Genomic DNA, 19,415 nt, shown 5'->3' on the forward strand with positions numbered 1-19,415 from the left:
ATAAAATAAATACACTGCACTTTAATATAAAAAAAGCCATCATTTTAAAAATAACTTTATAATGAACTATGGTTTTATTGAGTTTATAAAATGTTTTTTTTTAATAATTACCTTACTAAAACTAATATTTGAAATTTAAAATATGCTTAGGAATTTATAAATATTACGGTAGGAATTTATAAATATTACGGTGTACTCAATTTTTCTTCGAATTTATGTCAGATACGAGGTTGGTTTTTTTTTTTTTCAGGTCTAACTCACAGTGATGTCCTTATCTTTCTAAAAGAGTGTTGTGACAATTTCAGTTAGCACGTGTAGGAGGTTCCTCAGTTGTTGTCTGACCATTATTGCAACACATCAAGATCTGTGATGATAAGATTTTTCTTTGAACAAAGCATATTGTGTTTTAGGGTTCTTCTTAATTCTGTGGTAGATTGTTTACTTAAATAGGCTTTGTAGCTCTCACATGCATACATTACTTGTCTCCTTACCTTATAGGGAGATTCTTCACTATTGTAAATACTGATATTAGTAAGGAAAAAAGAATAATTACAAACTAAGGTGGTTGTTAATAGGACTGTAAATTAAGTATATACAAAGTAAATAAATCTCAATTATCAGTATATACAAACATGGGCTATTCCGTTTCCATTTGTCATTCTTCAGGCCCAATCCAATACGAATGTCGTAGGCTCAAATGACAGCCATGAAATGAGATTTTTTTTTTAATTCCCTCAACAAACTTACGACAAACAAAATACTATAAACTAGCAAGAGAATTTCTTGTTGTCAAAGTTGCTGAAGATTTGAGGATATGATATGATACTTACCAACATCAACAGATAAGCCAATGATATTTTTTTGGGGGTAAATTTATTTACATATTTTCGAATTGTTTGCAAAAAATTGAAAAATAATTTTGGATGGATGTTAGGTACAACTATATGCAGGTTTTAGACAACATTTTCCATGTAATAAAGATTCAAACAGAAATTTGTGTGATATTGGCTTGTCTGCAAGAAAAAGCTAATGGCTGAGATTGCAAGTTGAAACAACATTAAATGTTGAAGTTCTGTTAGTCCAACATGTACCAACAAATATTTCAGTCTGTTAGATCATGGGCTTGTTTGATCAGGAACGCTTATTAAGGCCATGAAAAAAACGGAGTTTTCTCCCCTTCGAATGCCTCAGTGATTGTTTTGTCATGACAAAGGGTACAAATTGAACCTATGCAGGAATAAATTACCAATAAATTACACTGTGTTAAAGATATCATTGAATTAGTGGAGAAGGGATGAAAAACAAAGGAATTTTTGTAAATAACGTTCAACAAAGAAATAAGAATACAAAAGAACAAAAACAGCTGCATAAACAGAAACTTCTTGTAGTCAAATTCTACATTTCATTAAAAGAATGGGTAGGACAAACTAACCAAAATAATTCTATATGAAATGGCATGCGCCATAAACTGACATAATGTAAAAAAGTAAGATGTAAAGAAACCATATCATTTTTCACACAAAAAAAAAGGTTATCAAAGCTTTTTTTCAGACTGGTTTGACCATAAACATAAAGAGAATCCGCATAATAAATCGATGCCACAGGAAGAACGATTCTTTTAAGGATATGTAATACTTAAAATTCCAATACCTGAGAATTATTTCGTGCACCAAAATTTTGGAGTGCATCATTATCATCTAGGAGCTTTTTGTTATGGTATGACAGACAATAATTTGCCCATACATGTTTCCTGCAAATGCATAAGTTTTTGAAATGTAGAGTCACACAGAATCAGGATTTCCTGAGATGGACTTTTGCAATCTAGTCAAATATTACACCATTGTTAACCAAATTACTCGCAATGACTAAAGCGATACAGTAAACTTCTGGAATACAGTAAACAAGTTCACTAACTATTTTTCTCATTTTGAGAAAGGATAAATGATTATGGACTAGAGAGAAAAAGAAGACTGTAACTCACCAAGAAATGTGGCGGTGACCCATGCCAGATTGTTCCATGTCATTTCCCTTCCTCTTGATGGGAAGTTTCAAATCCTTGACTGTTGCTGAATCATCACGATGACGTCTTATACCACCAAAACAACTAGTGAATCAGAACTTTAAACACGCAATTTAAAATTTTCAAACTTATTAGTAATGCAAATATTACCAAGTGTAGACCCATCCAATTTCAAGACAGAAATGCGCATGGCACTACCCAATTCAGGCTGATGAGAGTGTCAACATCTGCCAAAGTTGGGTTCTTGGGAACATCAGAAAGTATAGGGTCATCTAGCAAGTTTGTCAGCAACGAGTTCAGCCTTGCCTTCTTCATGCTGCTCTTGTTATATTCTACCATTTATGTTCTCTCAATCTTCCCTAAGGAACTATCTTTCAGCCTGCATATAATTGATGGAACACTACTCCCTTAAATACATGTATTCAAATCCAACAATACATATTTTGTTTGACCTAGACATAGTAAAATGAATATGCTTTATTACCAAATAATACTGGCTACGGATTGAAAAAAAAAAAACACCAGCACAATGCAACAGCACATCAACCTCTCCTCCAAATTGAATTGAAAGAATAGTTTCCCAGTCCCACCATTTCTTGAAATATATCATGAAAAATAATTACTACAAACACAGTTTATTTGAAGAGTACCAATTATTGTAAAGTAGTTCACAACTTCAAATGGTGTTCATGATATCCTTTCTTATTTACCCAGAACAATGAAGGATAACATGATATAACTGAACGCCAAAATCCAAATGGGCTTTGTTAGGAAGCTAAAAGCTACACTGCTCTAAAATATCTCAAACTTCTATTAAAGCTATGAAGAAGTTAAAAGATAAATATTGATCTTTCTCATTCCTTCCTCTTTGTAAAGAGAAATACACTTTTACAACCAAATCTACTACATAGATCAACCATGCAACCATAATGCTTGATTTCGGGCATAATTTTATACTTCTTCACCATGTGATCAAAATACCATCTTGCTTTACCTACCCAACCCTTATGACTACAAGCAATCAAAACACCCTTGCAAAGGCTGGACAAAATCTTCACAAAACCTGCAAGAGAGATTGTATGTCGTCATTGTATTTCAAGCAATCTTAGAAATTCTAGTTCCGTCGTTGCTGATTTAAAGCTTTCCAATATAATAATACTGAAGTGACTGAATTTTTTGAACTGCAAGATATGAAGCTACAATAGAGTTTAAGCACAACAAATACCTTTTTCTACTAGGTGGGTTTGGCTTCATGAATTAAAAAACTTATGTTTATAGAACTGCAAACCCACATATTTTTTACAAGGAATATATGCTATACCTCCAAAGGTCAGGTTTGCTAGCATATTACACATAGAAAACCAAGTTGGAGTGTAATAGTAATTCCATATCAAGTGCAAAATTGTTCTCAATTATCATCATGGGAAAAACAAATCTTGATGATACAATTATGTATTTGTCTCATGAGAACAAATGTCATCCAATATGGACTCTTAAAATGAATAGAAGAAAAAATGATTTCTTATTGTACAGCACAGTTACAGTCCACGGATAAACAAACTGTGTTTTGCAAAGCAAAAAATAAAAGAACATACATTATCACAAGCTGATTCAGGACTACTCATCTTTCTGCATTAGTCCATGCGGGTGAAACATGAGCTCTTATGATAGATACAAAGCTTCTAAATAATCATCAATGTACGCTAAGCTCGGCCAATGATCTGTACGGATACGAACTAAAGTTGAAACATCTCCAACTTCCATTTGGAAAAGGAGATGGAACCGCGGTGGAAGGAATATTAGAACATGAAAACAACCTAGGTTTCTTTTCCTGGTATTGCTAATAGCCCCTTTCTCATACTCTTCATCATTGTAAGTAAGACGGAGTGGACCTGTATCGTGATGAGAAACAGAAGTGGCATCAGGAGAAGCATCTTCCCAAATGACATTTTGAATGATTCCCCCTTCCCATACAGCATCAATAAGTGGCTCCCCACTCACACCTACAACAAAGCATGCCAAATGGCGCTCAGTTGCCTGGATCAAAGAGGCTGCAGGGACATCAAGAAGCTTGACAGATTGAGTTCCACCGATGGCAGCAATCCCTTTACCCCCTTTCAACTGAAAGGTCTCCCGGCCAGTGCTGGAGGATGAGCCACATGCCTCCCACAAAGTATTGAACAGGTTAAAGTTGTATCGAGGTGTTTCATCTTCTGGAATGTCTGATGGGACAATAGCCTTGAGAAACATGTCTTCTATACCTACTGTGATTCCTTGAAGTTGACCGTGGATGATTTGACCATTTTCTGCATTTGTTTCAATGTGAACATCAACTATACCTGGTGTGGGTTCCCTGGGTTCCAAATCAACTACAACAGTAGCTTTTAATTTTTCCTCTTCTCTGGAATCATTGACACCAACAGGAACAATACTTAGGGAGACATTTTGAGACGCAGGATCTTTATTGTAAGGTTCACCAAGAAGAAAAGGTATACGACAGGATGGAATTGACCCATATGGTGCAGATGACGAGAAATTTAACACAGTAGCATATATAGCTGGAAGTGTGTCTATCTCTTCCAAGGATGGGACAGTTTTATCTATTCCCAACATGCGATTAAAAGTATCAGATTCAAATCTTAAACTGCATGATATTCTGACTTTGAGACCTGGCATATATCTGAAGTCGGGAATGCAGGAAAAGTACTTCCTTAATGTATTTAAAATTTCTGCAACTTTAGAATCCATAACACGGAGTGGTTCTTGTGGCTGATTTATCCTTAACGTTTCAGGAATGATCTGTGTATTGGAACTGTCAGAAAATTCCTTTTCCTCAACAGGAGCTTTGAAATCTCTGATGCTCTCCAGATAAGTAGGATTGGCGTTACTAACAACTAAATTTGACAACGACAGAGACCAAAATTGTTTGACTAGCAATGGGCGCAAACGCTCAAGGTGAATGCAGGATGATAAGTTTTTAAATGACTTGAATTTCTGAGAAGGTCGAGGAGACTGAACGTTAAAAAATGAGGTTGGATGTGATGATGGCGAAATTCCAACGATCATGTCCCCGAAGTTCAGGATGTCTCTAAGCTTCTTCCCTGGAATGCAGACCAGCATACGCAAGTAAATCCTGAAAAAATACCGTATATCAGCACAGGTAGGTAACAATTTTTACATGCCCTCTAAACCTTTCAGTTATCTTCAATTTCAAGAAACAATTCATAAGCCAGGGGGTGAAGGAGAAAACTAGAAAATATGTTATGTCAAAGGCAGCACTATGCAATACCTTGAATTATCACGGACCTCCAGATCAGGGAAATATAGACATGTAAATGCAAGCAGCCGAGACAATCTAAGGAACAATCTAGAGCTATGGTGGCGCATAAGCATAGTTCGGCAAATTCCAAGAGCTCTGCTTCCCTGGGACCACGATTTCATCCCCGTATCTGGGCCATGTTTCTCCACAAGGAAAATCATGAAGTTCGTGAGCAGCTCTAACAATCCACGAGGAGGTATAGTCTGATTTTCAGCAATTCTATCAAATATTGGGAAGCAATAAACCAACTTATAATCCATTCTCACTTTGGGAAGCAAGTGCTCATCAAATTTCTGAAGTAAGCACTCACCCAACCAAGAATGCTTTTGACAGGAGAGTAACCGATCAACAAAGGCTACGACAACAGGAACCAGCCTTCTACTTTCCAACATCATGTTCACAAGCAATCCCTGGAAAACAAAACAAAGAAACTTGAATACATCATGCCTAAACCACAGCATCGATAAAAGAAATGAGCCCGCATCAGCAATTAACCATGGAATCTGAACTTTTCAGTTACTAACATACAGGGGGGGTCCTATAACTAGAATGCAACTTCTAAAATAGAAACATTCTTAGCACCTGCAAAGTGCGAAAAATGGCAGAGTCCAACAGATTTCTTGCGGTGGAAGGATCATTGTCAGAATGAGAAGAAGAAGCAATCAGAAACTTGTGGAAGGTGCGAAATGCAACAGCAGTCTCGGTGCTCGTGGGAGGCAGCCATTTGAAAGAAGATACACAAACAAGACCATTTTCAAACAGCTTCACTGGATCAATCAACTCATCAGAACCACTTTTCAGCCTCAATACATGAGCACAAACAGATGAAAACGCAAGAAGGTCAAGCTTCAAGGCTTTCAAAGCCAGAGGATCAAACAAAGCGGGATAAAAAGTGGAGCACAATTCGATGGTGGGCTTCGTCTTCTCGAAAATCAACTGATTGAAACCCAACAACCAGTGGATAGCCAACAAGCGAAACACCAAAAAATGTTGAGATTCTCTCGAAATCAACAAGAGCCTGCGAGAAACCTCTCCCTCTTGACCTTCAAATGCCTCCAAGAAACGCAAATACATGCTCAAAACAACATGGCACAGAACAGGGTCAAAGGAATGAATCATCCCGAACACCTGCACCTTCAGCATGGAAGGTTGCAATTCCAATGCCACAGCCACGGGAATTATCATAGACAAAAACTCCATCATCCCGAAAGGAGTCATCACTAGCGTCCACTCCAGCAAAAATGACAACGCCCTCCTCAACTCCTTCACATTCAATCCCGAACTTGACTCCGAGCCTGAACCCGAGCCCGAATCCGTCACACAGTTAGGCGCGTAGAAAGGGATCATCGGAACCGATGTGTTGAGAATCGAAACGCTGAGTTTCCGAGCGACGATGCTGTGAATCACAGATGCGAAGAGCAAGAGGTAACACTGCGAAGCGTGAGTACGTTCGCTCTGGCACAAACTCCACAAGTGTCCAACCACATCGGAGAGCAATCCCGGTTTCCATCGCTCCAATTCCCTCAGGCATTCGCACGCCACGCCGCGCGTTTGCCGGTCCGAACCGAAATTAGGCCGGTTTACAACTGTCAGCAGCAGCTCAACCAGGTTAGTCTCCGTTTGGGCCTCGACGGCAACGTTTTCTGATGTGCAGATGAGAATCGAGGTGGCAGAGACCATGAACTGGTCTTTGAAGGTGGAAGCGGCAACGTCGAGCGGCGCATGGACAACAGCTTTGAGCGCTTCGACGAGGCGATGGAGATGGTGGTGAGAGGTGAGGAAGGAGAGGGAGAATTCGTCGAGGAAGACAAGGAGTTGGAGCTTGAGAAAGAGAGGGAAGTCCTTGCGGAGAAGAGAGGAGAGGAGAAGATCGAAGAGAGGATCCAGAGAGTTCCATTTGTGGTGGACGCCATTCTGGAAGTCCTCGATTAGGGTTTCCCACTCCTGAGATGTCAGAGGCTTCGACGGTGGTGGTGGCGCCGCCGCTTTCTCCGCCATGTCGTTCACGAGCCTAGCTGCTTATTCCTAACCTCAACGTCAGAGCCAAACCTTCTCGAAGCTATTGTCCCTTGAAATCTGAATTAAATGTTTTGTGAAATAATGCAATTTAAATTTATTAAATTTTAATCGTTGTGTATAGATAAATTAATTTTTTCGGATACAAACCGATGTAGAGATTATTGTCAGATAATACTTGTCAATTTGAGTGAGAAAAAAAGGAATTTTGATTAACATTAAAAATAACTTATTTTTAATTGATACATTTTTAATAACATCAAATAAAAATAATTAAAAGAAAAATAATTTAATTATAAGTAAAAAAATGAGAAAAAAATTGATTTTTTGTTATTGATAAAAATTAACTTTAACTTATTCTTCGTCAATATATTTTGACTAACATCAATTAAAAATAATTTCAATTAACGTTAATAGAAAAATTGTTTAATAATAATACAAAAATAGATTGATGTTCACCATTACTAAAAAATAACATTAACCTATACCAGAGAAAAAAAGATATCTATAAAATATATTTCAAAAGAAATTTATGTTGATAATAACCGCACAAAGTCAATGACACCCCAACTTTAACTAAATAGAGAATTTTCTATAGAAAAAAAAATGACAATTTAAATGTTCCAACTAATGTCAAGTTGGAAAAAGAAAATACAAAGAAAAAGTAATATATTCATTTTTTTTCAAGTAAATTTTTAAAATCATCTAATTTTAAGTAATCAATTTTTCTTATATTTTTTTTAATTTTCAAAATATTTTTAAGTTTGTTATTCAAATAACTCATTTATAAGAATGAATTATTCTTTATAATTCATCATCTAAACACTATTAGTTTTTACTCTTCGCCTCAACCTTCCATAATAAGGTTGTCTCTTAAAAGAACTGTTGCACTTTTATAAGAACCATTTTGATATTCTAGCTTTTAGCATCTTCAATTTTAATATGCACAAATGACATTGTTGAGAAACATAATAACCTATAACAAGAGTATAATGTATTTCACATTATATCCAAAATTCACACTTTTAAACCTCGAACATAAAAACTACATTGTCTTAAAAGAGTTACCACTCTAACACACAAGTGTTTCATGATTACAACTACAGCTTTTAATAATAATAATAATAATTGATCTTAGAGGATATGATACGATGCTTAAGCATTGGAGTTGTTCTATCAATGCTGACGCTGTTTTATCTCTGCACACTCATTGGAACTGAAGAAAATGGGATATTCCTTATTGATGGAGGGAAAATGGGATAATTATGACATTCAATTCATTAAAAATAAATGAAAACAATAACTCTGTAATGTTACAATAATAATAGAGTTAATTACTTAACAAAATAAAACACCGATTACTTGTACAAGGACAAGTCACCTACTTACCAACATCAACATCAGATAAGCCAATGATATTTTTTTGGGGGTAATTTTATTTACATATTTTCGAATTGTTTGCAAAAAATTGAAAAATAATTTTGAATGGATGTTAGGTACAATAATATGAAGTCATTTTAGCTATAACACCAGCAATAAGCATGAGCAGGAGGATAGGCCAAAGAATCCTACAACCCGTAGTAGCTTACCACAACATAGCAGCGGGCGCGGGTTTTAGACAACATTTTTCATTTAGTAAAGATTCAAACAGAACTTTGTGTGATACTGGCTTGTCTGCAAGAAAAGGGTAATGGCTGAGATTGCAAGTTGAAACAACATTAAATGTTGAAGTTCTGTTAGTCCAACACGTACCAACAAAGATTTCAGTCTCTTAGATCATGGGCTTCTTTGATCAGGAACGCTTACAAAGGCCATGAAAAAAACGGTGTTTTCTCCTCTTCGAATGCCTCCGTGATTGTTTTGTCATGACAAAGGGTACAAATTGAACCTATGAATTATCATTAAATTACACTATGTTAAAGATATCATTCAATTAGTGGAGAAGAGATGAAAAACAAAGGAATGTTTGTAAATAACGTTCAACAAAGAAATAAGAATACAAAAGAACAAAAACAACTGCATAAACAGAAACTTCTTGTTTAGTCAAATTCTATATTTCATTAAAGGAATGGGTAGGACAAACTAAGCAAAATAATTCTATATGAAATGGCATGCACCATAAACTAATATAATGTAAAAAAGTAAGATGCAAGGAAACCATATCCTTTTTCACATAAAAGAAGGGTTATCAAAGTTTTTCTTCGGACTGGTTTGAGCATAAACATAAAGAGAATCCGCACAATAAATCAATGCCACAGGAAGAACGATTCTTTTAAGGATATGTAATACTTAAAATTCCAATATTGGAAATAGAAAATAATATAGAGAAAAGTAAATTACAAGAGAAGAGATACAAAATAAATTTGAAGATAGAATGCAAAGGACATACCTGAGAATTATTTCGTACACCAAAATTTTGCAGTGCATCATTATCATCTAGGAGCTTGTTGTTATCGTATGACAGACAATAATTTGACCATACATGTTTCCTGCAAATGCATAAGTTTTTGAAATGTAGAGTAACACAGAATCAGGATTTCCTGAGATGAACTCATGCAATCTAATCAAATATTACACCATTGTTGACAAAATTACTCGCAATGATTAAAGCGAAATTGCTATTGAGTAATAACTCCTGGAATAAGTAAAGAAGTTCACTAACTTTTTTCTCATTTTAAGAAAGGAGAAATGATTATGGACTAGGGAGAAAAAGAAGACTGCAACTCACCAAGAAATGTGGCGGTGACCCATGCCAGATTGTTCCATGTCGTTTACCTTCCTCTTGATGGCAAGTTTCAAATCCTTGACCGTTGCCGAATTCATCACGATCACGTCTTATACCACCAAAACAACTAGTGAATCAGAACTTTAAACACGCAATTTAAAATTTTCAAAACTTATTAGTAATGTGAATATTACCAAGTGTAGACCCATCCAATTTCAAGACAGAAATGCGCATGGCACTACCCAATTCAAGGCTGATGAGAGTGTCAACATCTGCCAAAGTTGGGTTCTTGGGAACATCAGAAAGTATAGGATCATCTAGCAAGTTTGTCAGCAACGAGTTCAGCCTTGCCTTCTTCATGCTGCTCTTGTTATATTCTTCCATTTATCTTCTCTCAAGCTTTCCTAAGAAACTTTCTTTCTGGTCAGCCTGCATATAATTGAAGGAACACTAGTCCCTTAAATACATGTATTCAAATTCACGGTCCACCCACCAATACATATTCTGTTTGACCTAGACATAGTAAAATGAATATCCTTTATTACCAAATAATACTGGCTACAGATTATTAGAAAAAAAAAAAACAGCAGCACAATGCAACAACACATCAACCTCTCCTCCAAATTGAATCGAAAGAATAGTTACTCAGTCTCACCATTTCTTGAAATATATCTCGAAAAATAATTACTACAAACACACAGGCTATTGGAAGAGTACTAATTATTCTAAAGTACACAACTTCAAATGGAGTTCAGGATATTCTTTCTTATTTACCCAGAACAATGAACGGATAATATGATATCATTGAACGCCAAAATCCACATGGGTTTTGTTAGGAAGCTAAAAGCTACACTGCTCTAAAATATCTCAAACTGCCATTAAGGCATGAAGAAGCTAAAAGATAAATATTGATCTTTTTCATTCCTTCCTCTTTTGTAAAGAGAAATACACTTTTATAACCTAAAATATACCAACTGAATGAGAATAAACTATAAATATCATCATCTAACAAATTTTGGCATTAGCTTACAGTGCCGTACATGATGATATAACGTACCTTCTTTTAAATTATTATTTTTTCAGAGATAAACTTCAAGTTCCATGTTATAAGTCTTTCTAGTTGGTTTTCGTCTAGTCTCCCATTTTTTTTCTCCTTTATTATATAAATTGGGGAGCAGCAGATGATTTTTGCTAATTGTGGCATCAACATAGTTGGGATGTCAATTAACATTGTGATGCTTTAGCAGTACAATTCTATGAAAAAAATATTTTAACTATGAGAAAGCTAAGAAATATCCAGTATAAAAAAATGGTTAAATAGTTTATTTAGGAAAGCTTATCACATTCAGTCATATCAATTTGACTGTGTCCAACTTGCTTAGAAACATGCAAATCAATCATTTCACTTCTTACTCGCTCAACCTCATCCCATCTCTCAGCTTCAGCATACATGTTAGATAACAACACATAATCTCCATCTGTTAGACTTTTCAATTTGGCAAGTTGTTGGAATGACACCTTAGCCAGCTCCATGTTCCCTTGTGTCTTACAAGCACCCAGCAATGTTCTCCATAAAATGGCTCTATTTTGGAATGGAGAAGTCGTGATCATCTGATGTGCCTCTTCCAGCAAACCAAATCTACTAAAAAGATCAACCATGCAACCATAATGCTTGATTTCGGGCATAATTTTATAGTTCTTGACCATATGATCAAAATACCATCTTGCTTTATCTACCCAACCCTTATGACTACAAGCAATCAAAACACCAACAAATGTTACCCTATTCGGCCTAACTGTACCAAGCCCAGATTCCATCTCTGAAAACAACGTCAGAGCTTCCTCACCATAACCATGGACAGCCAAACCAACAACCATAGCATTCCAACAACTCGTAGTCTTTATCCTCATTGCTCTAAATACCTCCCAAGCTGAACTCAAATTCCCACATTTAGAATACATATTCAGAAGGGCGTTTCCCAAATACCCTTCAATCTTATGCTTACACGCTTTGAGAGACTCGTGTATTTTGCTTCCCATTTCCAGTGCACCAGTTTCAGCACAGGCACCCAGAACTGAAATAAACGTCACTTCAGTGGGTCTTACTTCGGCATTTTGCATCTCAGAAAACAGTGTCAATGCTCCTGCATAATCCTTAACGGACACAAAACCAGCAATCATAGAATTCCAGGACACAACATCCCTCTCAGGCATAACTTGGAACACCCTTCTAGCACCCTCAATATCACCTAACTTGATGTACCTTCCAATGACAGTGTTCCATGAAACAACATTCTTGAGTGGCATTGATTCAAGAAGGTAATCAGCTGACTTAGAATTGTTGACACGATGGTATGCTGATATCATAATATTCCAAGAAACCAAACTTTTGTCACTGATTTCATCAAACAACTGTTGGGCAACATGGACCAATCCACATTGAGAGTACATATAGAGCAAAGAGTTCTGAATAGAGGGGTCTTGATCAAACCCCAGTTTGAAAACAGTACAGTGAACTTCACCCCCTTTGGAAACAATAGTGATCTCATCGCACTCACCAAATTCTTGGGCAAATTTGTATGCTCTAGAGCAAGCCTTGAGCACAAAGTTGTAGGTGAAATGGTCAGATACAACATCTGAGGTCTGCATGTGGCTGTAGATGTATAGAGCTTGAAGAGGGAAGGAAGACTTGGCAAAGGCTCGAATCATAGTGTTGCAAAGGAAGGAATTGTTCATAGAAGTTTGTAGGAAGAGGGAATGAGCATGGGAGAGGTCTCCCGTAGGAGAAAGTGCAGAAAAGAATACTAACTTGTCAATGAAAGGAATGTGGGCCTGAAAGCCTGCTTTGGTGATAATCGCTTGGACTCGTTTCAATTCCAACATGGAACAGAGGTGCTCAAGCACATACCTTATGCGCGAATATGTTCCCAACATTCGTGCTGTGTCTCGCTGTCACTACAAGTATTCATATAAATAAACTATAAGTATTCATATGAAAATTGAGTGGTATTTATCTGAAAAATAAAATAGGATTCTATAAACAAGACTGAGTATCGTCCAGGTTGAGGATGTGGAAAGTTGAAAATCCAAATTATTATGGATTTGAACTAGACATGGGTGCATGGTCCGGTATGCCGGTTTAAGCCGCACGGCATTCTGAAAAAAGAAAAACGCTTGCCTATTAAACCCAACTGCAAGCACCCTCTTCGGAACTTCTTATGCTAATCGGCATTCACATTGCAATTGATTCATATTACACAAATTAGAAGCAATAAAAAACTTAGACATTGAAGACAACAATCAGTAAAGGAAAACAAACGGCAACAAATAATTGGCATAAACAACAATCAGTAATACGAACAATTATAATATAAACGCACAGAAAAGGGAAATTACTGGTAAGCACAAACAGAATAAGAGAATCGTCAACTTCACAAATTCATTCAATCAATATTTCAACAATACACAACTAATAGGAAGCAAGGGGTGCAATAATTGTTACTTACACCAAAGTCACGCTGGGGATCGTTGGAGTCTTTTTGTGGTTCACGTGAATCCGCCAAGGGTCGCCGGAATGCTCACCTGGAGGAACTGGTGTGGCCTGGTTTAGAAGAAGAAGAAGAAGAATAAGAAGAAATTGCGAGAAAAATTTATTTGTATGACATTAGATTAGAGAATATGAGAAAGGAGAGTAAACCCAACCTGTCTGAAAAGTGAGATTGAAGCTTGAAAAAACTATGACTACTCTTATTTTATTTACCTTTGTTTTCTATGGTTATGTGTTTTGATTATGTTGGGTGAAGTGAAGGGTTCTATTATTGATATTTTTACCAAATGATTTTCTTTTAGTTTATTGGTATAACTGAAGTTATATTAAAGTGACACAGTTTTATTTTTATTTTAATAAAAATTATGTTAATAGAGCACAATTTAATTTTAACAATATTTGAATTAAAGTCATAACTTCTTTTATAATTTGTCATTATTTACCTTTATTTATAATTTTTTAAATTATCTAATTTGATAATTTTAAAAAAATATTATACTACTTCAATAAAATAATAACTTTAACTTATTGTTTTTCAATATACAAGCACTCTTTTACACAAACAAATATAACCTGGTCAATGTTGGGGTCACGACGTCGCTGTCGCCGTCTTCGTCTTCCTCCGTGGGTCACGCCGTCGCCGTTCAATTGACGGAGATGCGAAGTGGGAGAGAAGGGGCGGGAGAAGTGGGAGAGATGGGAGAGTAGGGTTGATCGTTGTTGGTGTTCCGTGGGACACGTCGCCGCCGCCTCCGTCTGCCTCCGTTGGTCACGCCGCCGTGTTGTGCGTTTGCCTCTCTGCCTGTGTGTGTGGTTTGGTTTCTGAAAAACGAGTTAGGGAAAGGAAGGAAAGGAAGTTGCCAACACTCACGTTGTCCTGTCTGTCTGCACATTTTAAATATTCATATTTTAATATTAAGTTAATTATATATGTAAATTAATTAAGTTAATAAAATAAAAACAATAAAATATATATTTAAATGTAACTCATAGAAATTACAAATATAGTTTTTTTACAATAACGGTTGCTTCTAAATAATTCGTTTGCGTTCTTCCTCGTAAGTTTCACCGTCATCGCCGGAACCCTAATTTGATCTGCCGGAACTCGAATCCACCGGTTAGCTTCAATTGACTCTGTCAGTGTTCCGTTTTTGTTTTTTTTTTAGTGCAGTGAAATTACGCTCACACTCAGATTTCTGTGTTGAAGGGAGTAGATGACTGCACGATTGGGGAATAGGTGAGATCACGCAGGGTTGGATTTCCTCGCCGGATGGAGGGAGGTAGCGTCTCTAGACTTACTTGTTCTGGTACTGTTCATGTCCAACTTTGGGTTCTTAATCTTCTCCTTTGCTGTGATTAGGTTAAGACTTTTGCTTCCTTTGCTTTGAAATGGTGAGTCTTGTTTGAAAAATGATTACTTTCTACTTATCTGCTCTAATGGGCTAATTCACGCACAGAATTTTTTTTCAACTACATGGTACTTTACTATAGTGAAATCTGTGTGTGTAAACTGTTTGTTTTTTTCTTTTTTTTTTTTCTTCTCATACTCAGTCTGAACAAGGAAACACTTCAATTGGATCCGAATTTTATTTTATTTTGTACTCTTTTGGAAAAGAACTGTCTGATGTATCCATGTTTGACCTTGCCATGTTTTTAATAAGACTAATAAATAGGTCGGTGATGTTCCTTAGACCCTGGCATAAGAAGTTTTCTCACAGTATGACAGTGAAGATTAACATGTAGGAATCATTTATGGAATCTTAATTTGGTCCTTAGTTATACAGCTTTATCTTCCACATTCAAAATCACTTTTCTATTCAGTAAGAAATCTTTAAATCTTAGGGATTGGTTTCTACTTCCTCACCCTAAAAAGTGTACCATTACAATAGCAGAACCTAATTTAACAGTACCATGGTATTTGTTTTTTCTTTTATTTGGCTATATTAGGTAGTTTAGCTATTATATAACCTCAATGCCATGTTATTTATGGTGTTATATGTGTAGGACACAGTATGATGTAATTTCCTTTACCTATAGTTACGAGTTTATGTAAATTATGGTGTTTGACAACCTTGGCAAATACTGATCAAGGTTCAACTATACAAAGTCTACTAAACCATTAAACAAGAAAATGTTAATGAAACACTGATCATCGAAACCAAATTCAGTTATTTCTAGTGAATAAATAATATGCATAATTTGATTTGCTCTGACGATATATACTGATTAGCTGTGATATATATTGCTTTGATTTGCTCATTGCAGTTTATGTTTGCCAACAATGATGATCTTTACTATTTATTAACTGAGCTTCAAGGGAATTATTCAGTGAGCAATGATTATAGACAAATTTACTGGATCTGTTGAAGGTAAGAAAACTTTTTCCACCCGTAAGTTGTAACTGTGCTTCAGCGTATGTATAAAATAGTAAATAATCCATGTGAGGCTTAGGATTTGATTAATTTTTTTTAAACCTTCATGTTTTTTTATTGTTATTAATACATAAAAAATTTATATGCGTGATATGTTTTCTTTTGACTGTTCTCTCTTTGTTTCCATCAATTCTTGATAAATGAGAATATCATTAACTACTCAATATTCTCTAAAGTTAATGCTAATGTGTATCCCTTTGACATAATTATCTCTCCTCATCAGCAGATAATTTAGTTATTCATCTTGTGCTCTCTCTATATATATTTTTTAACTCACAGGTTTAGCCTTTCAGTCGTTGAGCATATCTACAATTTCAGAGCTGTTGAGTAAACAACACTGGTCTGAGCTCAGACCCCTTTTTAGAACAACCAAACCAACAATATTCATCGACCAATTGTTCAATGCGGGGGTTGATTCAGAGCTTGTTTTGAGGTTCTTTCAGTGGTCTCAGAAAGAGTTTAGAATTTCATATGGTCTTGAAACCACTGCCAAAATTTTACATCTTCTAGCAAATTCAAAAAAGTACTCTAAAGTCAGGTCCTTTTTGGATAAATTTGTGAAGAACGAGAAGCACACAGTTTCTTCTGTTTTTCACTCCCTCTTGTCGGTTGGTGTCCGACCGTGTACAAATGCTCTAATAATTGATATGTTGATCTTAGGATATGCAAGAAATTTACAAATTCGTGCTGCCTGTGAAACATTTAGGCGATCTCATGATTATGGATATAAGTTATCACTGAATTCATGCAATTCGTTGTTGAGTGGTCTGGTGAAGGAGAATGAAACAGGAGAAATGGAATACGTGTACAACGAAATGATAAAGAGGAGAATTATGCCTAACTTGATAACATTTAATATTTATATTAATGGTCTCTGTAAAGCTGGTAAGTTGAATAAGGCAGAGGATGTCATTGAAGACATTAAAGCCTGGGGATTTTCTCCAAATGTAGTTACTTATAACACTTTGATTGATGGGCATTGTAAGAAGGGCAGTGCTGGAAAAATGTACAGAGCTGATGCCATTTTGAAGGAAATGCTTGCTAATAAAATTTCCCCAAATGAGAGATCCTTTAATTCTCTTATTGATGGTTTTTGTAAGGATGAGAATGTGTTGGCTGCAAAAAAGGCTTTAGAAGAGATGCAAAGACTGGGACTAAAACCTAATTTAGTTACTTATAACTCACTGATAAATGGTTTATCTACTAACGGGAAGCTAGATGAGGCCATTGCTTTGTGGGATAAGATGGATGGCATAGGTTTGAAGCCAAATATTGTTACTTATAATGTTCTTATTAATGGACTTTGTAAGAGGAAGATGATGTGGGAAGCAAGAAAACTCTTTGATGATATAGCTAGGCAAGGTTTGGTACCCAATGCAATAACATTTAATACATTGATTGATGCATTCTGCAAAGACGGGATGGTGGAAGACGCATTTGCTATGCATAAATCGATGCGAGAAGAAGGGATTTTTCCAAATGTTTCAACCTATAATACCTTAATTGCAGGCTTGTGCAGGAACCAGAACGGGAGAGCTGCAAAGGATCTTCTTAATGAAATGCTGACCAATGGCCTGAATGCTGATGTTATAACATATAACATCTTAATAGATGGATGTTGCAAAGAAAATGAATCAAGTAAGGGAGAAAAATTACTTGGTGAAATGGTCAACCTTGGTGTCAAACCTAATCATATAACGTATAATACTTTGATGGATGGATATTGCATGGAGGGAAATGTGAAGGCAGCATTGAAGGTCAGGACCCAGATGGAGAAAGAAGGGAAGCGGGCAAATGTTGCTACATATAATGTACTGATTAAAGGATTTTGTAGAACAGGCAAGCTAGAGGATGCAAACAGGCTTATTAATGAGATGTTGGAAAAAGGTTTGAATCCGAATCGAACTACCTACGATATTGTAAGATTGGAAATGCTGGATAAAGGTTTTGTTCCAGACATAGAAGGGCATTTATATAATATTTCTAGTAGGTCTTGACATGAAAGAAATTTCATTATTAGTGTATTAGAGTTTGGCTTCATGAAAAAAATTTACTGAATTGGTACATTTAGAAAGTTTACAAATCTTACTTTCGGCCTTTTTCTCTCTTGGATAAGTGTTATACAGCATTACCATGTAGGGTAGTAATTGAATGTTGGTAACTTGGCATTACGGTTTTGACAGCATGAAATGGACATTCATTTCGTTTGTTGTATTGAAGTTTGAGGTCCATTTCCTTTGGTTTGGATTAGTTTTACATCATTTACATTGAAAAAGACTGATTTTTGTTACAAAATGTTTGTTTGAACGGTGAAATAATGCTATTTTTGGACCTGTACATATAAAAGTATTATGTGAACAATTTCCTGGGTAGAACATCAATTGTTCTGTCGCATAATGGAAGAAAGCATTAGAGTGTTTGTTTCAAGTTATCTAATTTTATTCCTAGGTAGAAGAATATTAGGAATAACTTTTTGAAAATTTTAAAAGACGCTTGATTAAAAAAATAAAGCATGTGCGGATATTTTTTATTTACAGAATAATTAAAATGTTTGGTTAACAACATATTTTGTTAGTAATATACATTAAAGTTGCTAAAATACCTCCTATGTAAAAGATTGTTATTGCACTAACAGAAAAAAAAAATACTATAATTATTATGATTTGATCTAAATTGAATATATATATATATTATATATTACGGATATTAGAAAACTAAGATTTTAACCTAGATTTCTTTATTGCCAAAAGAGTATTTATTTAGATTTACCTTAGTCTAAACTCCCAAGTGAAACATAAACCTCTAATGCAATTTATATATCAGAAATCTCTAATTCAATTTATTTTAACATGAGTACCACACGCGTGTAAACGAGTCACACACTTGTAAGTAAGAAAGCACACCCTTGTTTAACAAAACATTTACGCACAAGAGAAACCACACCTTCCCAATGCCAACAAAACCACTGAGAATTGAGAAGTGATACATTGACACCCTTCACGATTTATACTTTCTCTTACAATCATTTTTCGTTAATTTTTTATTTAACATTTTAATTAAATAACTTAATTCAATAATTTATTATTAGTTGGAGTTGTTAAATGTTTATAACGGAGAACGTAAGAGGACAAAAAAGTTTTTTTCAATTCATTTAAACGAAATATTTTTCTGAAACTGGCATGACAGTATTCAGTGATTCAATATCAAAACACTATTGCTGATAACATATTCTATCAATTACTTTTTAACCAAATAACAAACTCTCTAAAGGAATGAACATATAATGGAAATGCAACTTAACTACGAAAAAGTATATTCGCCTTATTTGGATTTCATTCTCAAAACTTCTACGCATA

At 35.4% G+C, this 19,415-nt stretch overlaps 3 protein-coding genes and 1 pseudogene across 22 annotated transcripts; 1 reads left to right on the forward strand and 3 right to left on the reverse strand.

Annotated features, from left to right (window-relative positions):
- Nucleotides 1-826: 826 nt before the first annotated feature.
- Nucleotides 827-2,380, reverse strand: LOC114170239 (annotated as a pseudogene).
- On the reverse strand, nucleotides 2,171-7,424 carry LOC114170154 (AP-5 complex subunit beta-1). Of its 3 annotated transcripts, none has more exons than XR_003601047.1 (4): nucleotides 5,922-7,424; nucleotides 5,310-5,749; nucleotides 3,616-5,153; nucleotides 2,171-2,399 (listed from the first exon to the last, which is right to left on the reverse strand). XR_003601047.1 is itself a non-coding variant. In XM_028055638.1 (3 exons), exons 1-3 carry the CDS (start codon nucleotides 7,335-7,337, stop codon nucleotides 3,683-3,685), a joined length of 3,327 nt encoding a protein of 1,108 aa, XP_027911439.1. In that variant the 5' UTR covers nucleotides 7,338-7,424; the 3' UTR covers nucleotides 3,527-3,682. The 3 variants fall into 3 exon arrangements, 1 of the variants encoding a protein (XP_027911439.1); XR_003601048.1 differs by lacking the exon at nucleotides 2,171-2,399 and adding an exon at nucleotides 2,480-3,083; XM_028055638.1 differs by lacking the exon at nucleotides 2,171-2,399 and having other exon boundaries at nucleotides 3,527-5,153.
- A 1,333-nt stretch (nucleotides 7,425-8,757) lies between these two features.
- LOC114170187 (U11/U12 small nuclear ribonucleoprotein 25 kDa protein) lies at nucleotides 8,758-14,312 on the reverse strand. Of its 13 annotated transcripts, none has more exons than XM_028055701.1 (7): nucleotides 14,201-14,312; nucleotides 13,587-13,681; nucleotides 10,275-10,509; nucleotides 10,084-10,189; nucleotides 9,745-9,844; nucleotides 9,108-9,243; nucleotides 8,758-9,029 (listed from the first exon to the last, which is right to left on the reverse strand). In XM_028055701.1, exons 3-6 carry the CDS (start codon nucleotides 10,462-10,464, stop codon nucleotides 9,148-9,150), a joined length of 492 nt encoding a protein of 163 aa, XP_027911502.1. In that variant the 5' UTR covers nucleotides 10,465-10,509; nucleotides 13,587-13,681; nucleotides 14,201-14,312; the 3' UTR covers nucleotides 8,758-9,029; nucleotides 9,108-9,147. The 13 variants fall into 13 exon arrangements, 12 of the variants coding, with proteins under 12 accessions (XP_027911502.1, XP_027911500.1, XP_027911518.1 ...); XM_028055699.1 differs by having other exon boundaries at nucleotides 10,275-10,593; XM_028055717.1 differs by lacking the exon at nucleotides 14,201-14,312 and adding an exon at nucleotides 13,783-13,873.
- Nucleotides 14,313-14,486: 174 nt separating this feature from the next.
- Nucleotides 14,487-18,309, forward strand: LOC114170163 (pentatricopeptide repeat-containing protein At1g09820-like). Of its 6 annotated transcripts, XM_028055655.1 has the most exons (5): nucleotides 14,487-14,744; nucleotides 14,835-14,907; nucleotides 14,988-15,019; nucleotides 15,893-15,996; nucleotides 16,339-18,309. In XM_028055655.1, the coding sequence occupies exons 4-5, from the start codon at nucleotides 15,963-15,965 to the stop codon at nucleotides 18,054-18,056; spliced, it is 1,752 nt and encodes a 583-aa protein (XP_027911456.1). In that variant the 5' UTR covers nucleotides 14,487-14,744; nucleotides 14,835-14,907; nucleotides 14,988-15,019; nucleotides 15,893-15,962; the 3' UTR covers nucleotides 18,057-18,309. The 6 variants fall into 6 exon arrangements, with proteins under 6 accessions (XP_027911456.1, XP_027911447.1, XP_027911452.1 ...); XM_028055646.1 differs by lacking the exon at nucleotides 14,988-15,019 and having other exon boundaries at nucleotides 14,835-14,934; XM_028055651.1 differs by lacking the exon at nucleotides 14,988-15,019.
- The last annotated feature ends 1,106 nt before the right edge of the window (nucleotides 18,310-19,415 follow it).

Source organism: Vigna unguiculata, chromosome 2 (assembly GCF_004118075.2).
Source record: "Vigna unguiculata cultivar IT97K-499-35 chromosome 2, ASM411807v1, whole genome shotgun sequence".
NCBI classification, from domain to species: Eukaryota; Viridiplantae; Streptophyta; class Magnoliopsida; order Fabales; family Fabaceae; genus Vigna; species Vigna unguiculata.

Coding starts and splice junctions, on each gene's coding strand:
- LOC114170163 (XM_028055646.1), top strand. CDS start 15,963: ATGATTATAGACAAATTTACTGGATCTGTTGAAG. Junction 15,997..16,338: donor ATTTACTGGATCTGTTGAAG/GTAAGAAAACTT, acceptor TTTAACTCACAG/GTTTAGCCTTTCAGTCGTTG.
- LOC114170187 (XM_028055682.1), bottom strand. CDS start 13,014: ATGTTGGGAACATATTCGCGCATAAGGTATGTGCTTGAGCACCTCTGT.
- LOC114170154 (XM_028055638.1), bottom strand. CDS start 7,337: ATGGCGGAGAAAGCGGCGGCGCCACCACCACCGTCGAAGCCTCTGACA. Junction 5,750..5,921: donor CCATTTTTCGCACTTTGCAG/GTGCTAAGAATG, acceptor TTTGTTTTCCAG/GGATTGCTTGTGAACATGAT. Junction 5,154..5,309: donor GAGGTCCGTGATAATTCAAG/GTATTGCATAGT, acceptor GTATTTTTTCAG/GATTTACTTGCGTATGCTGG.